Below are 20,056 nucleotides of genomic sequence, written 5' to 3' on the forward strand. Positions count from 1 at the left end.
CCCCCCCCCCCCCCCCCCCCCGCCCCGGTCGTGCCCTGCCCCGACACCCACGCCTTTCGGGGAGCACGAGAAGTGCCCGCCGCGGCTCGCGTCGAGCGCAGACGCAGCGCATATATCTCCTCCGCCCCCCTGGCACTGCCACCCCCTGCACGCGCTCCGCATCGCCTACGCTCTTCTGGCGCTCCCACGACCTTGGCTGACCGATCCCCCGAGCTCGACCTGCCAGTTACCACGTCCTGCCTGCAGCTGTGCCACAAAAAGCCCATAACTACGCGGGGTCGCTGAGCGATGAGCGAGGGCGCGCGGAACACGCGCCGGTTCTTCGGCGCGTCGAGCAGCGGCGCGGGCGAGAGCGGCACCGGCAGCGCGGGCTACCGGGACGGCGGCGGCGGCATTGTGGTGTCGCGGAGCAGCGACGTGAACACGGGGATCCAGGACGAGAACGTCCTGGCGCTGGTGTTCCGGTCCATCAACTTCGACCCCAAGGCGGTCTGCACCGTGGCCTGCGTCAGCCGGCGCCTGCGCGCCGTCGCGGAGCGCGTGCTGTGGCGGGAGCTCTGCATCTCCCGCGCCCCGCGGATGGTGGCCTCGCTGACAGGGGTCCCGGTGGGCGGCCCGCCGCCCCCCGGGCGCATTGTGGGCGGGTGGCCGGCGCTGGCGAAGCTGCTCCTCTTCTGCTGCGGCGCGGCGTCGGCGTCCGTCCCGGGCCACTCCACGGGGGTGTCCCGGTTCTCCAAGACCTCCGGGCGGAGCTTCCTGGCGCGGCGGTGCCGGGGCGACCTCCTCTACGTGTCGGACCCCTGCGAGCACGCCGCGCCGGGCGCGGACGACGACGTGGGCGCCTACCGCGGCGTGTTCCGCGGGTTCATGCGCTCCCGGACCCGGGCGTGCCTGGTGGGGCGCCAGGCCGCGCTGGAGGCGCGCGTGCGCTGCCCCTACTGCGGCGCGCGCGTCTGGAGCATGGTGGCGGCCGGGATGGTGCCGCGCATCGCGTGGCGGAGGCTCGGCGCCTACGAGGGCCGCCTCGAGTACTACGTCTGCGTCAGCGGGCACCTCCACGGCAACTGCTGGCTCGCGCGACTCACATCCAGCGACGGCGAGCACGGCGGCGGCGACTCGGAGGATGACGACGACGACGCGTCCACGGAAAGCGGCAGCGACGATGGCCGTGCCGCGTCGTAGCTCGCGACATTCCAGGTCCACTACCATGTGTTCGATGGATTGGTAGCAGAGAGGCGTAGCTGTCCTACGGTCCGAACTGTAGCACTGATGCTGTAGCGGAGATCGGTGTCGATCCCTGCCCTGTGCGTGCGTCATTGCGTTGGGGCCGTTGGGGTGGCCAGCAACAGCAGCACGCGTGGTCTCTGCTTCTGCTTTGACTGACTGGCCGGCGGCTGGATAAGCCACGATGTTTACTGTTCCGGAGAGCAGTGCGCGCGGCTGGATGGAGCCTTTTCGTGATGTGATCGGACACTCGTTTTCCGCCGTCACGGCTTTGTCGGTTGCCGGCCCTGTTGTACCCTGCTCCGTTTTCTCGCTTTCAAGCTGTCGCGTGTTGACTTGAAGAGGCGCTTGAGTCGAGTCTGCTGCTCCCTTGGCCCCGGGTCCCGGGTGACAAGGCAGCATCTGCCTCCCCCCGTCTTTTCTTGCTTGCTTGCTTGGTTGGGAACTACGGAGTACAGCACGGTACTTGGAAGAGTCAGGCACTCAGGCAGCCGCCGGCTCCCTAGATTGCTTCACTAGAGTCTAAAACTTGCCAGGACGTACATTTACTCCGAGAAAACTGCAGTAGTTACGTTTAGCATGTCAAATTGTTACCACAACGTAGCAAAATTTGAGTTACAATAAGCTCTGTTTATCATACAGACAGGTGTCAACTGCCGGCTAGTACTGTAGTACATGAAGTGGCTGGTGATGTGTTTTAAGCAGTTGTAACAGATGGGCCGGCTCAATCCACTTGTGTGGGCAATGAATATATACAGCCCATGTGTATTGGACCAGGACTGAGCCCATCGAATCATGTACCATTGCAATTTTCATTGCTAATGTTTTTTATTTCTATATATATCATTAAAAATAAGGTTTTCTACCCTTCGTGTTCCTACTGGAGCCAAAAAAAAATTTAACGCAATAAGAGGAGCATGTTTAACATGGTATTGTGATATACCATCAAGTGCAGCCAAAATATCAGGTTCGGGATTGTTTCTCAAAACATTCTCTTCAATAACTTGTAAACACAACCAACATCAGCATACAATTTCTTACAACGGTATGTCTAAATTCGTGTGTCTTTCACAAAAGGAATCTAAAATATATATAAAAACATATCTCATTTTTACTTGTTTCACCCAAGCTCAGATTTACCCAGGCGAATCCTAAATCCCCATTGAGGAACTCCTTAGGTTACGAATCTATTTCAATTCACTCCAAGCTTTTTTTCACCACTTCCCCACTTAACTACTTTTCTTCCCTTGGGGAGGCACAAACTTTCCCGACGCTCACCACATCACCACAACCTTGGGCCGTATAGGAGGTAAACCTTCAAGAGTAACAAAATTTTCACTTGAAATTTGGTAAGGCAAAACAGTGTTCAAGGGTTTGAGTGCTTTCTAATGCTCACAAATTGCTCCTATCTACTAGACTACTAACCAACTCCCTAGATTTTTCTATGATCACGCAAACACACACAAAAGAGGTGTTGGGGAGAGCTATCTTGGCTTTTGCGTAGCTTAGAATAAGAAGGAAGCACCATCAACCTCAACAACAACAACCAGTAACAGGGGAGGATGTGGACTATAAATATGTCACCCTCAAAAACAAAATAGTTAGTCGTTAGAGACACATGGCATCAAACCGGAACCTCCGGATTTGTTTTGGACCAATATTCAAGTTATGTGATTGAAACCTACATTAAATGTCACAGGTCACTCCTTCATATGATTCAATAAAAACTTCATGCATTGGATTGCTTCACTCATTAAGACCTGATTTGATACACGACATATACTTTTGATCAATTATGAGGAGTTAGCGTTCTCTGTCGCAGGCACTCGGCATGAGCTGGAGTCATGCCGAGTCTTATTATCGCAGTGTTAAATGGTTTTATTCCGAGCTTTGGCTTGGTTGCCACCTAGCTCTGACGTGGCAAAGCTCAGCGTTACATTGTGTCATGCCGAGCCGCATAGCTCGGCGTTCACGTCTGGCATGTCAAAAAAAAAGATCCATTTTTAGAAATAGTTTCACTGAGGATATAATTGTAAAGATTATTTTTCAAAATGGCCAAAATGAAAAAAAAATACCATTTTTTTCGAATGGGTGATTGTTGCATGGCCATCCAAGTGCGAGGATATTTTTTCACTCAGCTACCGGGGTTCACTACTGCTCACCTTGCACAATGTTAACTCTCCTAATAAAAAATTCGTGTTTAGTTGTACACATGAGGTCAGTGCGGACGCAGTCAGTGCTGCCTGCGTCCGCACGTATGAGTAGCCAAGAACCGCCGCCGTTTATAGCGGCACCATCGCCTCCACAGCATGGTAGACGGCCAAGCCGGGATCATGGTGACCCTAGTAGCTTGTAGCTAGCAAAAAAGAGGCCGCCCCAAACAGTTGGCGATTACAAATGATCGATCCGGTGATCCGGTGACTCTAGCTCTTTGTGAACGACACGTTGGTTTTATGCCCACTTGGATTTTCAACGTCTCCGATTTACGACAACCACCTGGATCATGGGCCATGGCGTTAGCATCCAGTTCACACTCGCGTTGCAGGTAAGCGGCCCAGATACAGACAACTGGGCCGGAACATGTGGTCATGAAAAGGAAGAGAAAGGAAAAGAAGGTAGCATCTCTCTTGCTCAATAAACACTTTCAATAAGTAGTTTTGAGAATGAAAATGAAAAAAAGATGCTCCAACATTTTTGGCGTGCAACTGATGGGCTATTTAAAATTTGAGGACTCTTCATCGATCTAGGATGCGGCTGCAAGCTCCATCCTAGTTTGCCTTCTCTACTGCGGGAGGTGGAAAAGAACTGGGAAGAGGCAACAACGGTCGGCGACAACGAAACCACTAGGCGCTCCTACTGATGATTTTTGTGTGAATTTTCTTGTACTCATGTCTGTCCTGTCAGGGACTGGATGTAAAAGTACCGTGTCAATAAAATCCAACCCTTTTCTAAAAAAACATACAGTATAGATTCATCTGCACTGATAAACACATTCAATAGTTTTGGGAATGAAAGTGAAAAAACGATGCCCAAACAATTATGTAATCTTATTCTTAACTTTTTCGCACGCCCAATACAGACTCCATCCTGAGAAAAATTTGACCTCCTCTCCGTGCTACCAATCCTACGAAAAAAACAGCGGAGAACAAAAAAAATCCGAGTTAGTTCACGCCGGGAAAACTAGGTGTTGGGTCCACGAATGGATGACGTGTCAAGCAATTGTATCTTTTTAGGACCAATTTTTTAGATACTATTAGTTGGAGGGCTATTTTTTCCTTCCAATATTTTTTTTAACTAGGATCGTGACTGTGCGTTGCTACGGGCAACAAAATTTTTATATTACAAAACATTGGATTCAACGGGATAATAAAAATATAAAACATGTATAAATATGAAATAAGTATATCATCCAAGATTAGATTCAGCAGGACAATAATCATGTAGAACATGTACGAATACAGATCATCCAAATGCCCCCCATCTATCTTATTTCTTTGCCTGTGATGCGCCAAAGGAAATGTTTTACAATACCTGGTAGTCTTGTCCTCCAGGCATTCGCTTCGTGTGCTAGAAGATCGATGAAGACGTTGTGCCGCATCGTTATAGCATCCTGTAAGTAAGATAAGTGCTTACTTCAAGTTAAGCTCTCGTGTTATGGGATTTATCGTATATTGTAAAATTACAAAGGAACGTACAACAAAGCATATTTACTCACTTTTTCGATGTGCACGTTTCGAGGACTATCCCACCATGCCATGTACTGTAGAATAAGCCATCCATCTGAAAATCTGTGGTACGATGAATCGTCAGCTATATAAATATACAAACATATCTTTTAAGAAATAAAGAATATTGACACTCTAAAATACCGGTGTGTCAGAGCTGATCTTACCCATCAGTGCCTTCCACAATCCCTTTCGCGCGTTCAAATTCCCATTTGTGAACATCCTCCTATGAATCAGGTTTAAGCTGTCTAAATGCGTTCATAAATTTTAGGCGAAATCCTACAATCTGTATCGCATAATGTTTATATGGCACATCCGTGGCATATTTTGGAATAGGTTTAGTGTCAATCACAATAAGTTTCTTGCACTTAATATCGAGTACATAAAGCAGGTAGGTATTGACATGCTTCCATGACAAGAGAAACTGCAAAACACTCAGTATTAGGACCACAAAGGATATGTAATGAACAAATAATGGCATGAAAAGAACTTACATATCTGCAACCTAGTATGCAACCTAGTATGTCATATTTTACTATTTCCCATCCACCAATCACATCACCCAACTCTTTACCACTGTGATGTTTACGATATTTTTCATGACGTGTTAACTCCAACATTTTCTGAAGCAAAATGATATATAGCTATGATCAGTATCACCTATCAATTTTATGTATAATTAATAAATATAAATAGACGATGAATGCAGTATATTCCACAGTTATGATTGTAATTATAAACAAGCTAACTTACACAGAATCGCAGATCCACATGATGCTTTGCAACCTTGTTGTTGTACTTATCATCCCTTTAGCCTCTCGGTATGCAAGAAATCGGACACCTAAGTTGAAAAATGGTTCAGGCATGGGTGAACCTCGTTTCAACAACACATTGAGATCACCGAGTTTATACACAATCCTATAGGGCAAATCACTTCTTACCCAAACCATACTGCAAATCAATATATAAGGACAATGCATAAGAAATCATAATAAATTGCAATACTATTAGTGGTAAATGAAAGTGATGAAGTACTGAGCTTACTCCAATTCTGCAGGATCCTTGATTGTCAAAATATAATCACAAAAAATCTCAGCTAACTCATCTCTCTTCAAGGGTCAGTCCTTGTAGTATAGAAGAACATCTTGCCTATCTGAGTCTATCTCTGTATCGATTTTGTTTGATTTAAGTGTATTTTTATGGCTGTTTGTGGATTTCCTCTTTTGTTTGATCTGCTGAAACTCGTTAGGTTCTATTATTTCTACAAAGTCACTCGGGCTTCCGATGTTTTCATCCTCATTGTGTAGTAATGGTTTACCTAACCGTTCATTAAATATAGTTGATAGTAATGTAGCTGCCATTTTAGTCCTAAATTTTACCATACTCTCCTGTACATTAGTAGTAACACAATTTATTCAAAAAATATGCTAGTAAAAACTATTCACTAATTACTTGTGTTAAAGTTATACATAATGTACCTGATCCACGGTAGCGCACAGATGATCCCCAGTCCAATACTTTATAAAGGCAACCATGAATAACCCACATGAGACACTATAGAATCATTATTATATAGAAAAACGTAAGATATATATATATATCTTAAATTAGTGTGCAATATCATACATACCCATCAAACTGTATTCTGTCAACCATGACCTCCACAACATCCCAGGTGTCAACATTGACGTCCGGCCAAGCGTGATCTTTAAGGCCAGTGCATTGTAATGTGTATTCCATCTGCATCCGCAATCCCTTCAACTGTTTGTACATGTACTAGTTAATTAGGTTAATTGGTATGTGCAGTTTGCAAAAAAAAATAGAAATATCTGAGATGGCAAAAACTCACAGTATTTTCGAGGTCCCTGCGCCCAAACAGTGTTCCATAAGAATCTAACACATCTATCTTACACCTTCGCGCATTCACTACAACAAGATACCAGTGTGTATCTTTTATATTTATTGGTAAGAACAACTATCAAGTATTAAAAAATGTAATGTCAGTCAAGGAACGTATATTGGATAAATGAAGTATATATCTGTTGACGCCAGATTTCGTCACTAGTAAAATCGGCGCCAAGGAGAGAGGGAATTGGAAAAGTACAGTTGGGAATCGGCCGAATGGTGCTACAGTACAAGATCGGCCGATGACTTCTGCCTCGCTTCGGATCGAACGCGCCGGGTTCCCAATCGGTTGCCTTTTGCCGATAAGGAATCGGCCGATTAGGAGGTTGGGTTAATTGGGCCTGCATGGGCTTGGAAAGGAATGGAAGGATAAGGGGGAGATCAGCCCATGAAGCGTATAATAACCAACCTAGCACGAATCGTGCTTGTAAATATTCGTTTTCTATTTGAATTAGGGATAGAATTCTAGTCAGTTAAGGAGTTATCTGTACAGGGCTATAAATAGCTACCTTTGTAAATCTGTAATCATCAACAAATCAATACAACCAACTACTTTTTCCTCGTACTTACTTTCAAGCAGGCGACTTCGCCAAATACTTTCTCTTTTCACGAGTTCGTACGGGTTGGCAGGGCTGCATCAACTTGATCTCCGGCCGATCTTGTAAGTTCCGTTTACCGAGTAAATTCTAAGCTTTAACTTCGGGCGTATCGCTGTTGTTTCGTTTAGATTTATTCACTAGTTATCGATATTTACTAGAATCATAGGTTTTACCTGTCTTTCTAGTTTTATCACCAGTTATCCAGCTAGGAATCGGTGGTTTCGGCTTTCTTTACATTCTACTATTAAATTCACTCATTTTACATATAGCCGATTAGGTCTATTTCTAGTGTTGTTACTATAGCATTGTGCCGATTACTCCAGTAGTTTTCTGTCTACAAGGCTACAGTGATCGGCTGCCCTATAGCCGATTCCTTTATTACGGCAAATCGGCCGATTCGCTGATAAGCTATCTCGAGATCGGAAATTTAGCCGATCGCGACTCCTGGATCTGACACGTATTCTTCCTTGCCAATCAGCAGGTCAGATTGGCTGGCACGCCGCGCGAACCGCACCAGGGCGATCACCCGAACAGGAGCTAAGCAGATTCTCCCGGGTCGTGTGTCAGACGCTGGAAATTCGGTTGACCGATTTCTAGCGCCAACACACTTTATGCACGCCCAGTGGGACCAACACAACCGCCGCCATGTCGAAAGCTGCCGAAGTTTCCGAAGATAACGTCATCGAGGTGACGGAAGCAGATCTAAAGGACGACCAGAAGGAAGAATTGGATAAGCATACGGCACAATTCCGGAAAACTTGCCTACAGTCTTTCAGTTGCTCCAGAAGCGGAGAGACTATCAAGAAAACTCCGTTTCCAAGTCCCCGCCAGATCACAATCTCTAAGGACTCGGCCAAGATGGCCGATATGGTCCAACAGTCCGTTTATCACGCCTTCATTGATCAATCTCCAGTACTTGCAAATACGGTGTACAACGCCATTGTTAACTCCTTTGCTGGTGGGGTACCTCAAGGATATAGGGGACCGGCATATACTCAGCCGATTCCACCAAACCAGGGTTATTTGAATTCGGTTTCTCAGCCGATCCAATTCTCTATTGGGGGTTCAGGCGCTTCTTCATCATCAGTTCCTATGGGGTATAACTCCATCCAGCTGTTCTCTGCGCCGTTCCCTCCGGTTAGCCCAGCGCCTTGGGGGGCGCCATCAGCCACGGCCGGTCAGAATCAATCGGCCAGTCTAGGAAGCCCACAATTCCAGGCATCTTTCCAGGCGGCCATTCGGCCAACCATGCCGCCATACCAGCCTGTCGTACCGGAGATCAACAAGACAGCAGAGCTCGTACTGTATGATGAAACGAGTGGCTCATTCAAACAGCCGACCTTTAATACACAACCGGCTTTCACTCAGATGCCACCTGCTTTCACTCAGCATCAGGTTATTCCACCTCCGGTTTACCAGCACGTGCCGATACCTCAGCCAACAGTTCACCAGCAACAGCCGGATTGGTCGGCACGTATCGCAGAGGTGATTCAGGAGCAATTCGGCTTAAAGCCGAAGGTACAAACTTACACCTATAGGACACCATACCCGTCTACATATGACCTACTGCCGTTTCCCCATCGGTATAAAGTTTCTAACTTCACCAAGTTCTCGGGGATGGATGATACGTCAACCGTGGAGCACGTGAACAGATTCATCATCCAATGCGGAGAGGCAGCTACGCAAGATGCTCTACGGGTGCGGTTGTTCTCGTCATCTTTGTCTGGCTCGGCCTTTCAGTGGTTCACGACATTGCCGCCGAACTCGATTATCACGTGGGCCGATTTGGAGAGACAGTTTCACAAATACTTCTACGCCGGGGTGCATGAGATGAAACTGTCCGATTTGACCAGCCTCAGGCAGAGAAGCGACGAGCCGATATCCTCATATGTACAGAGGTTTCGGGAAATAAGGAACAAGTGCTATTCCCTGGCCCTGAACGACGCGCAGCTGGCTGATATAGCCTTTCAAGGCCTCCTGCCCCACATCAAAGAAAAATACGCCTCACAGGAGTTCGAGAGTTTAAGCCAGATCGTCCACCGATTGTCTGGACAGGAGGTACGTTCTTTCGATCCACAGAGGAATTTCCAGAAGAAAGTGGCGTTCCTGGAAGAAGTGGAGGACAAGGAAGACGTCGAGGTCGGACTTGCGGAGTGGGTCAAGGGAAAGAAGCCGATATCATGCCCGTTCGGCAAAAAGGAGCCAGAGGCGTTCGGTTTTGACACGACGAAGGCCGATAAAATCTTCGACCTTCTCCTCCAGGAAGGGCAGATCAAGCTCTCGCCATATCATACAATACCTTCCGCCGAACAACTAAAAAAGATGAAATATTGCAAGTGGCACAACGCCACATCCCATGATACTAATGAGTGCAAAATCTTCAGGCAGCAGATACAGTCGGCCATTGAGCAAGGCAGACTTAAATTTGAAGTGCCGATAAAATCGGCCAAGCCGATGAAGATCGACCAGCACCCCTTCCCCACCAACATGGTTGATACGGAAAAAAATTCACTCCAAACAAAAGTGCTGACGTCCGAATCGGCTAAAAAGAGTGGCGTCGTAGACCCCAGGAATCAAGCTACACCTGAAGATGTCAAGGGAAAGCGGCGGATGGAGGACGATGATGGCAAATCGGAAGAACCACGCATTACTTCCCAGTTCCTGCTCCAGAAATATCAGCGTCAGCATGAACGTTCAAGATCCCGGGAAGAAGCGATGCGGCGGCATGAAGATCACTGGAGGTGCCCGTTCTTCATCCACTGTTGGGAAAACAACCTCAGGCTACCTTCGGCCGTTAACTGCCTAGAATGAAACGGCCCGTATTGTGGCAATCAGCAGCTCAACAGGTCTCGCTCCAGAGACGGAAGACCAGAACCAATCAGCAGGAATTGGCGCGACCACGATGACCAGCGCCCTCCCGTGCGTGATCGGCTGGGGGGCAGAAATGACCGATATGATCGGTCGGAAGATAGACATCATGACAGGCAGGGGGGCAGGACTGACCGACATGACTGGTCAGAAAACAGGGCCAACGTTCACAGTCGGCTTGAAGAGATGGCCGATGCTCGGGTGACAGACGAAAGCCCGTTAGGACGTAAGCCGGAATGGGAGCGCGCCAAGTCAGGAGCCAAATCAGTAAACCCCAGGTGGTGTCCCGATGGATTGACCAAATCTCCAAAACAAAGAATCCAACGTCTCCGCCAATGGGAACAGCAGGAAGAGGAACAACAGAGCACGACAGACAAGAAGGAAGGAAGGCTCGAGTATGGCGCCCCAAAAGAAATGATAAAGGGGACGACGAATCGGCGGGTGATGAATCGGCAGCCGATATCGGCATGGTTTTCATACTGCCGATGGAATTCATGACTCCCGCCGATCGACAGGACATATCGGCGATAGAAGAACAGATGGCAGAGTTGGCTTTGGAGCCAATGATGGCCACGTTCGAGAAGCCCGAAGATGACAAACGATAACACCTGAAGGCACTGTTCCTTAAAGGGCATGTCGACGGCCGCCCCCTCACTAGATTGATGGTAGACGGAGGAGCTGCGGTCAACATCATGCCGTACGCCGTGCTCCAGAAGCTTGGAAAAAGCGACGACGACTTGACCAAGATGGACATGATGCTCAAGGACTTCGAAGGCAACGTGTCTCCCGCTCGCGCCGCCCTCTGCGTCGACCTCATCATCGGCAGTAAGACCCTTCCCACCACCTTCTTTGTTATTAACGGTAAGGGGTCCTACAACATGCTACTCGGCCGGGACTGGATACACGCAAATTGCTGCGTCCCATCAACGATGCATCAATGTCTTGTACAATGGGTCGGCGACGACATCGAGGTAGTCAACACCGATTCCGCATACAGCATCGCGGCAGCCGACACGCAGCAGTGGAGCTGCGAAACCGTCAGGTGCATATCCGGCAGAGTATGGGAGACCGATTTCCTGAATGTCACCGATTTTGGCCTGCAGCCGATCCGAGCAGTCGGCTCCGAAGACTCAGAATAGATGGATCAATTCGCCCGAGAAGATGGGAAGCGAGGGCACGGGTTCACGTCGGCCGATTCATTAGAGATGATAGACTTAGGCAATGGTACCAAACCAAGGCCGACTTATATTAGTGCAAATTTAGACCCAGAATACAAATGTAAATTGACAAATTTGTTAAGAGAATTTAAGGATTGTTTTGCTTGGGAGTATCATGAGATGCCCGGTTTAGATCGATCTATTGTTGAACATCGGCTACCCATAAAACCAGGGTATCGGCCGTACCAACAGCCGGCACGACACTGCAATCCTAAGATTCTACCAGATATAAAAGCCGAAATAACTCGGCTAATCGAAGCAAAATTTATTCGGCAATGCCGTTATGCCGAGTGGATCTCCAACATTGTACCAGTGTACAAGAAGAACGGCAAGCTACGCGTTTGCGTCGATTTCAGGAATCTTAATCAGGCCACACCGATGGATGGGTACCCCATGCCAACGGCCGATGTGCTGATCGACGCTGCCGCGGGACACAAGATTATCAGCTTCATGGATGGAAACGCTGGATACAATCAAATACTAATAGCCGAAGAGGACATACCCAAAACGGCCTTCAGATGCCCAGGCCACCTTGGTTTATTCGAGTGGGTGGTGATGACCTTTGGCTTGAAGAACACCGGCGCCACGTATCAGAGAGCCATGAACTACATATTTCACAAACTTATCGGCATTCTGGTAGAGATCTACATCGACGACGTCGTGGTCAAGTCCAAAGGACATGAAGAGCATCTGGCTGATTTGCGAAGAGTGCTGGAGTGCACCAAGAAACATGGGCTGAAGATGAACCCCAATAAATGTGCCTTCGGCGTGTCCGCCGGACAGTTCTTAGGATTCATGGTGCACGAGCGGGGAATAGAAGTCAATCAAAAGACCATAGCGGCTATCAACAAAGTCGTGGCCCCACAGAATAAAACTGAATTGCAGTCTTTAATCGGCAAGGTGAACTTCATCAGAAGATTCATATCCAATCTATCCGGGCGGATTCAGGCGTTCACACCACTGTTGAAGTTGAAGCCTGACCAGGAGTTCATATGGGGGGAGGAGCAACGCAAGCTTTGGAAGATATCAAGCAGTACTTAGTTTCACCACCGGTATTGGTCCCTCCTCAGACTAGTAAGCCATTTAAACTATACTTATCAGCCGATGAAAAGGCCATTGGGTCGGCTCTAGTCCAGGAGTTCGAAGGCAAGGAGCGAGCGATTTATTACGTCAGTAGAAGACTTCTGGACGCCGAAACAAGATATCCTCCGTTGGAGCGGTTGTGCCTATGTCTTTACTTCTCATGCACCAAACTCAGGCACTATTTACTGTCGGCAGAATGCGTGGTCATATGCAAAGACGACGTAGTAAAATACATGCTATCACTGCCGATCTTGAAAGGTCGAATCGGCAAATGGATCTTAGCTTTGTCAGAGTTTGATCTACGGTATGAATCGGCAAAAGCCGTCAAGGGTCAGGTTATGGCCGATTTCGTCGCCCAACACTGCGGACCGGAGATTACCCTCGTAGAGCCGGCACCTTGGACTTTATATTTTGATGGGTCGTCATGTGGGGTCGGATCAGGAATCAGCATCGTTCTCATATCGCCTCGGGGGGCAAGCTATGATTTTTCTCTGCCGATAGAAGCCACCGCCACTAACAATCAAGCGGAGTACCGAGCGGTATTGAAGGGCTTACAACTGCTAAGAGAAGTCAAGGCTGATTCCGTCGAAGTCTTCGGAGATTCCATGCTTATTGTGGATCAGTTAACCGGGAGGTCCGAATGTAAGGACGATGTATTAAGACTTTATTATGAAGATTGCCTACAACTCTTAAAAGAATTTAAATCGGCAGTAATCGAGCACATCCCAAGGGACCACAATGAGGACGCCAACAAGCTCGCCCAGCACGCATCTGGATATCGGCCAATTCTAGGCGCTATGGCTCTGGAGCTCGCGGCCGATGACTGGCGGAAAGAAATTGCTGACTATTTGGAAGATCCGTCTAAGAAGGTGGAACGACGAGTACGTTTTCATGCTACTAAGTACGTACTGCTCGAAGACGACTTGTTCTACCGAATGATTGACGGTGTCCTACTCAAATGCCTGGGAACAGAAGAAGCCAAGACTCTAATGGGAGAAATCCATGAGGGGGTATGCGGAGCACACCAATCGGCCCATAAGATGAAATGGATGATCAGGAATAACGGGTATTACTGGCCGACGATTCTCGAAGATTGTTTCAAATATTATAAGGGGTGCCAGGATTGTCAGAAGTTTGGGAATATCCAACGTGCACCCGCATCGGCCATGAATCCCATTATCAAACCATGGCCGTTCAGAGGATGGGGGATAGACCTTATCGGCCAAATCTACCCACCATCAAGCAAGGGACACAAATTTATTCTGGTGGCTACCGATTACTTTACCAAATGGGTGGAAGCAATTCCGTTAAGAGCCGTAACATCGGCTATCATGGCCAACTTCGTAAGGGATCATATCGTCTACCGATTCGGCATTCCCCAGACTATAACAACCGATCAGGGAACAAGGTTCACATCGGGTGAGTTCGAGGAATTTACAACCGATATGGGGATCAAATTGTTAAATTCTTCTCCGTACTACGCCCAAGCCAACGGTCAGGCCGAATCTTCCAACAAAGGGATGATTAAGTTAATCAAAAGGAAAATAGAAGAGCAGCCGAAGAAATGGCACCTATGCCTAACCGAAGCCCTGTGGGCGTACAGGATGGCTTGCCATGGAGCCACCAAGTTATCCCCTTATCAATTGGTGTACGGTCACGATGCAGTACTACCATGGGAAGCAAGGGCAGGATCAAGGCGCATTTCGCTCTAGGACCAGTTGACGGCCGACGAATACTCGTCGCTCATGAAGAGGGAACTCGATGACTTGGCTGGCCAACGGTTGAGAGCTTTGATAAGCATTGAAGAAAACAAAAAGAAAGTAGCCAGGTGGTACGATAAGAAGGTCAAAGTCAAACAATTCTCCCCTGGGGACTTGGTATGGAAGTTAGTATTGCCGATTGGGTCGAAAGATCCTAAATTCGGAAAGTGGTCTCCTACATAGGAAGGGCCGTATAAAATCGGCAGATGTGCTCCAGGGAATGCTTACATTTTGGAAACAATAGAGGGAGAAGAATTTACTAGGGCTCTGAACGGAAGGTACTTAAAAAGATACTACCCTAGTATATGGGTCGGAGCATAAGGGATCGACCGTAATACAATCGCACACAACCGATACAAAACGGTTCAAACATGTAATCATCCAAATGGGCCGATGTATTCATTCAGTACGGACGATGGATTACATGGCCGACAAGATACAAGTCGCCCTTAGAACAAAAATATACAATAACTAATTATTCTTCTTCTTGCGCTCCCTCTCAGCCCAGCCTAATTCTATCATACGACGGATGTACTCCTCGTCATCTCCGAAGCCTCACCAGCCTTTTTCTTACGTTCTCTCTCTCAGTCCGACCCAACTCTATCATAAGACGGAGGTACTCTTCTTCTATTTCTTTCATCGAAGCCTCCGCTTCGACTTGATGGGGGAGAGGGTGGCTCCGATCCATGGCCGGGCGCGAAGTTCCTGCCGCCGCGTCTTCAAGAACGACTCGCGGAGGAAGCGGATGACTCCTGTCGGCTGGAGGTCGCCGGCGGCCGTTGCTCTTTAAAAAGTCCAAGACCCGACGGGCCTCCGCAGTGACGTGTTCTTGAAGTTCGTCACGATGAGCCCTGATCAGATCCTTATCCTCTGACGACAACGGGTCATCAGAGTGTATGAGCTCGATAGCGCGTTCGAGCTCGGGGCTAAGACACCGAGGCTGAAAGAAAGAAAGATTGAAAAGGGGCATCCTCTTCCCAAGAGTTAAAAAGAGAGAGGGAAATCAAGGCCAGGGTTTCACCTGGTTGACAGAGGAAGAAGAAGCCGACGAAGACATGACAGAAGGTTGCGCTGACGGGAACGGGTGAGAGAATAAAGCCGAAGCCAAACTAATGCTTTCGGAAGGGGAAGTATAGGCCGGTATTTATAAGAGGAAGAGGCGTGGAAATTTTGTAAGGGTACGTCCCATCGGAAGTGAAGAGGGCAATAAATAAAAGGGGCGTCACGAAGGACGGTCAAAGCAGTTATTAAATGTTCGTACAAAATAGTTAGTGCTTTACAGATTACCCAGAAGGGTATCGATAGCCGCAATGGCCCGACGCCGGATCTGATCGGCAGAGTCCAGGATCCGTTGGTCTTCATCCGCCGATCCAGGGACTTCTGACGCACTACGGTGGAGCTTCAGGGCTTCATGGGCCAAGTGCTGCCTCTCCTGCTTCAAATCGGCAATGACAGAAGGGAGTTCTTGGAGCCTTTTCTCTTCGGCGCTGATTGCCTTGGTCACCTGCTCCATCTCCTTGGCAAGCTCTGCCCTCCGGCGCTTGAGGCGGTCCATCTCACCGACGATCCCTGGGCGGGAGTCCTCCAGAAAATGGATACGCTGGTGCACCTCTTGAGCTTGACGTTTGAATGCGTCCTCCTCTTCACGAGTCTTGGCCAGCTTGGCGCGATCGGCCATGTGACGAAGAGCTTGGAAGACTGGAATCCTTGGACTCGATAAAAGTGGCCGGTGCCAATGCTTCCTCCGCTTCTTCGGGCACTCGTCCGCTGACGTCGCCAAACAGCTGACGAATCGGCGAAGCATCTTCTACCAATCGGCCGATATCTCCTTGAAGAAGGGATCGGATGTTGGAAAGCTTGGCTCGGACATCGTCAGGGATGGAGCTCAGGGCGATTTGACGAGAGGCGACTTCCTCATCGTTGGAGAGGGCAACCACAAAAGAGAAGAGGCTGTTGTCGGGGGTGTCTTGTTCCTGGAGATAATAAAGAGGAAAAATAAATCGGCTGATGGTGGAGGCAAATCGGCTAAATAAAGCCGGAAGATATCTTACCACTTTGAAGCGAATCTCTTCATGTTGCATTTGGGAAGCCGTCGTGCCTTGCTCAGGGGCTTGTACCATGGGTTCATCAGAAGAGGAAGACTCCACGATGATCAGCGCAGTGCTTGGACCAGCTCCCTGAGAGAAGACCAGTGGTTGAGGAGCGCTTGGCGTACCGATGACCTGTGTCAGAATGTTGAATAAGTATATTATGCAAATACCAGGGGAATCGGTGAAATAGTGTTGTACCTCAACGGATGGAAGCGGGGGCGCGTCGATGGCCGATTGGGTTGTTGCCGATTGTTGTGTGTCCATGGGAGTACTCTGTGCAGTCTAAGATAAGAAGGATTAATATCAAAACAACAATCGGGAGGAATAAAACATGAGTTTACCTGAACGGCCTCTAACAATAATGACGCGGCGGCTGCCCCGGCTTGTGCGACGACTTGGGTGTCAATGTCCCTGGTGGTCTGAGGGGGTGGCGCGGCCGGAGTCTCCGCCAATACGAGCATGGGAGGATCCGCCGATTCTATACGGGCTCGGACTCGGCGGCTGGTTTTCTTGGTGACCCTCTTCTGAGTTTGTTTTGATCGGCCAGGAATCACGTCCACGGACGGAGCGTCATAGCCGATGAGAGGGTAGGAGGTGTATGGATGATGACCCTCTATTAGCCGACCACTTCGGCTGTGTGTTGGAGGAGTGCGGTTCTCAGCCTAAAGAAATAGTAAAGCATTAGTATTCAGTCGCGTTGAAAAAGGAGTAAAAATCGGCTAAGGCAAGTACCTCAGCATTCGGGTCGATGTTGGCTGGATCCAGGAGGTTGCAGTATGCCGATGCTGAATTGCAGAAGAGGAACTGTTTCCATTCGGCCCACCAAAGTTTGAATGGTTGGACAGCGAAGGGGGCCACTATCCAATTGTTCAGATCAATAGTGTTGGAGTCCGGGATCCGGTCTCGTACCCGACTGTAGTCCAGACCTGTTGTGAGCCCATCTCTTAACTTGACTCGGCCAGCAAAATATACTTGAATCGGCAGCTGACCCATGCCGAATTGACGTGCTGCAACAGAAGGGTTGTAGAACTCGTATGTGGGGGCATCTTTTCCCGAGAAGAAGTTGGCTGGCAGGATTCCTGGCTTGATTAACTCATCGGTGAGTTCGTCGTCGAATCGGCCAGTGGTTGAGTCGAAGCAGGTTGGGAGTTCAAAGATCGGGTCATCCCGCTGATAAGGAAACCAGACGGTGGCGTCTTCATTAAAGCCGTTGTAGAAGCATCGGAAGTAATCGGCCACTTTCGTAGCAGAGTACAAACAACCTGGGAAGGCCGATGCCGCTTCACCAAAAGACATGCATCGGCGACGAACAGTAGCATCTTCTGCCGATTCAATGTTAGGGAACATCATGTGACCCACATTCTGCTGAGTGATCTTGCTCATATAAGGATTCAACCATAAATTGATGAACCACCAGGGGCCACCTGGGTTTACAATCGGCTCTCCCTTGGATAGTTTGATGCCGATTTGGTGGAGCATGTGGTACGCCGCCCCCAGCAAGTGTTTCCCAAGGGGAACAGGGGTTCCTCCTGATAGCGCTTCGGCTAAAGCCTGGGTGTTGGTTGATGGGCCGGCTGCTCTTCCACAAAAGAAGTGTTTTTCTAACCACATCATTAAGAAAGCCGTGTGCTCCCTATTCTCAACGGACCCAGCTCTTCTATTGCATCTGATGAATCCTTTCCACCCGCCGATTCCTCTTGTGTCCAGCCGATATGACGTTGTGGCTAAGAGGCGGAAAGGTGTGTCCGGGGAGGAAATGTTAAGGCCGGTCAACAGAATCACATCGGCCAGTGTTGGGGTCATAGGTCCATGCCCAAATAAGAAAGCATTGAGGGCATCAGACCAAAAGTAAGAAGCCGCTATTACCAACGGTTCATTTCTCTCCATCTGGGATAAAGACAGGTTGATACACTGGCCGATTTTGAGCTCATCCCATGAGACCCTCTTCGGCTCGGCTATCCGTTGGTACCACTCCCTCCAACCTGGGGTTTCATTCGGCCAAGACCTAAAAGTGCCCAACCAGTGATCTAGGTCCATGGTGGATTGTTTGAAGGGGATTCTGTGGGTTTCTAAATTGATGAGTTCAATTGGATCTGGGTTCCCCATAGGTCCGAGACAAACAAGGCCGGGATTTCCCGTGAGATGGATAGTAATGCGATGCCTAACCGCCTAAAAAAGGAAAGGGGGGTGTAAAACGGTAAGAAACAGATCTAAAGTAAATACATTGCCGATAGAAGAGGGATTCGGTAATAACCTCTGGGATGAAGTTCCGTGTAGTCGGCGTGACCGCCGGTGCAGCCGCGGAGGATGAAGCCGCGATGGGGATCGCCATTGGGATCTCCGATGAAGCTCCTTCGTCTGACGACGGAGCAGCTGCTGTCGTCACTACCGCCGGAGGTGCTATTTCCGGAGCATCGCGCGATGGAGAGCTTCCTAAAGGGGCCGCCATTGGAGGGGAAGAGAAGAAGGAACAGGAGGATGGCGCTAGGAAGCTTCGGCGACAAGGGAAAGGTGCTGAGGGAAAAAGAGGGCGCGCGCGCTGAGAAGGAAAGACGTGAGCTTGAAGATGAAGTGCGGGGTGAACTGCTATTTAAAGGGCGCCTGAAGAGGGGTAAAAATGGAATTTTTACCGCGCTGGCGTTTCTGGTTTTTCAGGAGTAGTGGTTGTCGTGGGCGCTCGTTTCGAAAAGATTGCAATCTTCAGCAGGAAGACCGCGAAACGGAAGGATATTTTCATTGCGGCTGTTTCGGAGGAGAAGTTGAAAAGAATTTTGAAGTAAAAGACTATGTTTTACTCCGAAACTGGGGGGCATGTGTTGACACCAGATTTCGTCACTAGTAAAATCGGCGCCAAGGAAAGAGGGAATTGGAAAAGTACAGTTGGGAATCGGCCGAATGGTGCTACAGTACAAGATCGGCCGATGACTTCTGCCTCGCTTCGGATCGAACGCGCCGGGTTCCCAATCGGTTGCCTTTTGCCGATAAGGAATCGGCCGATTAGGAGGTTGGGTTAATTGGGCCTGCATGGGCTTGGAAAGGATGGAAGGATAAGGGGGAGATCAGCCCATGAAGCGTATAATAACCAACCTAGCACGAATCGTGCTTGTAAATATTCGTTTTCTATTTGAATTAGGGATAGAATTCTAGTCAGTTAAGGAGTTATCTGTACAGGGCTATAAATAGCTACCTTTGTAAATCTGTAATCATCAACAAATCAATACAACCAACTACTTTTTCCTCGTACTTACTTTCAAGCAGGGGACTTCGCCAAATACTTTCTCTTTTCACGAGTTCGTACGGGTTGGCAGGGCTGCATCAACTTGATCTCCGGCCGATCTTGTAAGTTCCGTTTACCGAGTAAATTCTAAGCTTTAACTTCGGGCGTATCGCTGTTGTTTCGTTTAGATTTATTCACTAGTTATCGATATTTACTAGAATCATAGGTTTTACCTGTCTTTCTAGTTTTATCACCAGTTATCCAGCTAGGAATCGGTGGTTTCGGCTTTCTTTACATTCTACTATTAAATTCACTCATTTTACATATAGCCGATTAGGTCTATTTCTAGTGTTGTTACTATAGCATTG

General features: G+C 48.5%; 1 protein-coding gene across 1 annotated transcript; it reads left to right on the forward strand.

Moving 5' to 3' along the window:
* The first annotated feature begins 88 nt into the window (after window positions 1–88).
* On the forward strand, window positions 89–1,861 carry LOC101762873 (EID1-like F-box protein 3). The gene has a single exon (XM_004970225.3). The coding sequence runs from the start codon at window positions 289–291 to the stop codon at window positions 1,180–1,182; it is 894 nt and encodes a 297-aa protein (XP_004970282.1). The 5' UTR covers window positions 89–288; the 3' UTR covers window positions 1,183–1,861.
* Window positions 1,862–20,056: the final 18,195 nt, after the last annotated feature.

Source organism: Setaria italica, chromosome V, assembly GCF_000263155.2.
Source record: "Setaria italica strain Yugu1 chromosome V, Setaria_italica_v2.0, whole genome shotgun sequence".
NCBI lineage: Eukaryota > Viridiplantae > Streptophyta > Magnoliopsida > Poales > Poaceae > Setaria > Setaria italica.

Bases quoted from the DNA above. Each gene is read 5' to 3' on its own strand.
- LOC101762873 (XM_004970225.3), top strand. From the start codon at position 289: ATGAGCGAGGGCGCGCGGAACACGCGCCGGTTCTTCGGCGCGTCGAGC.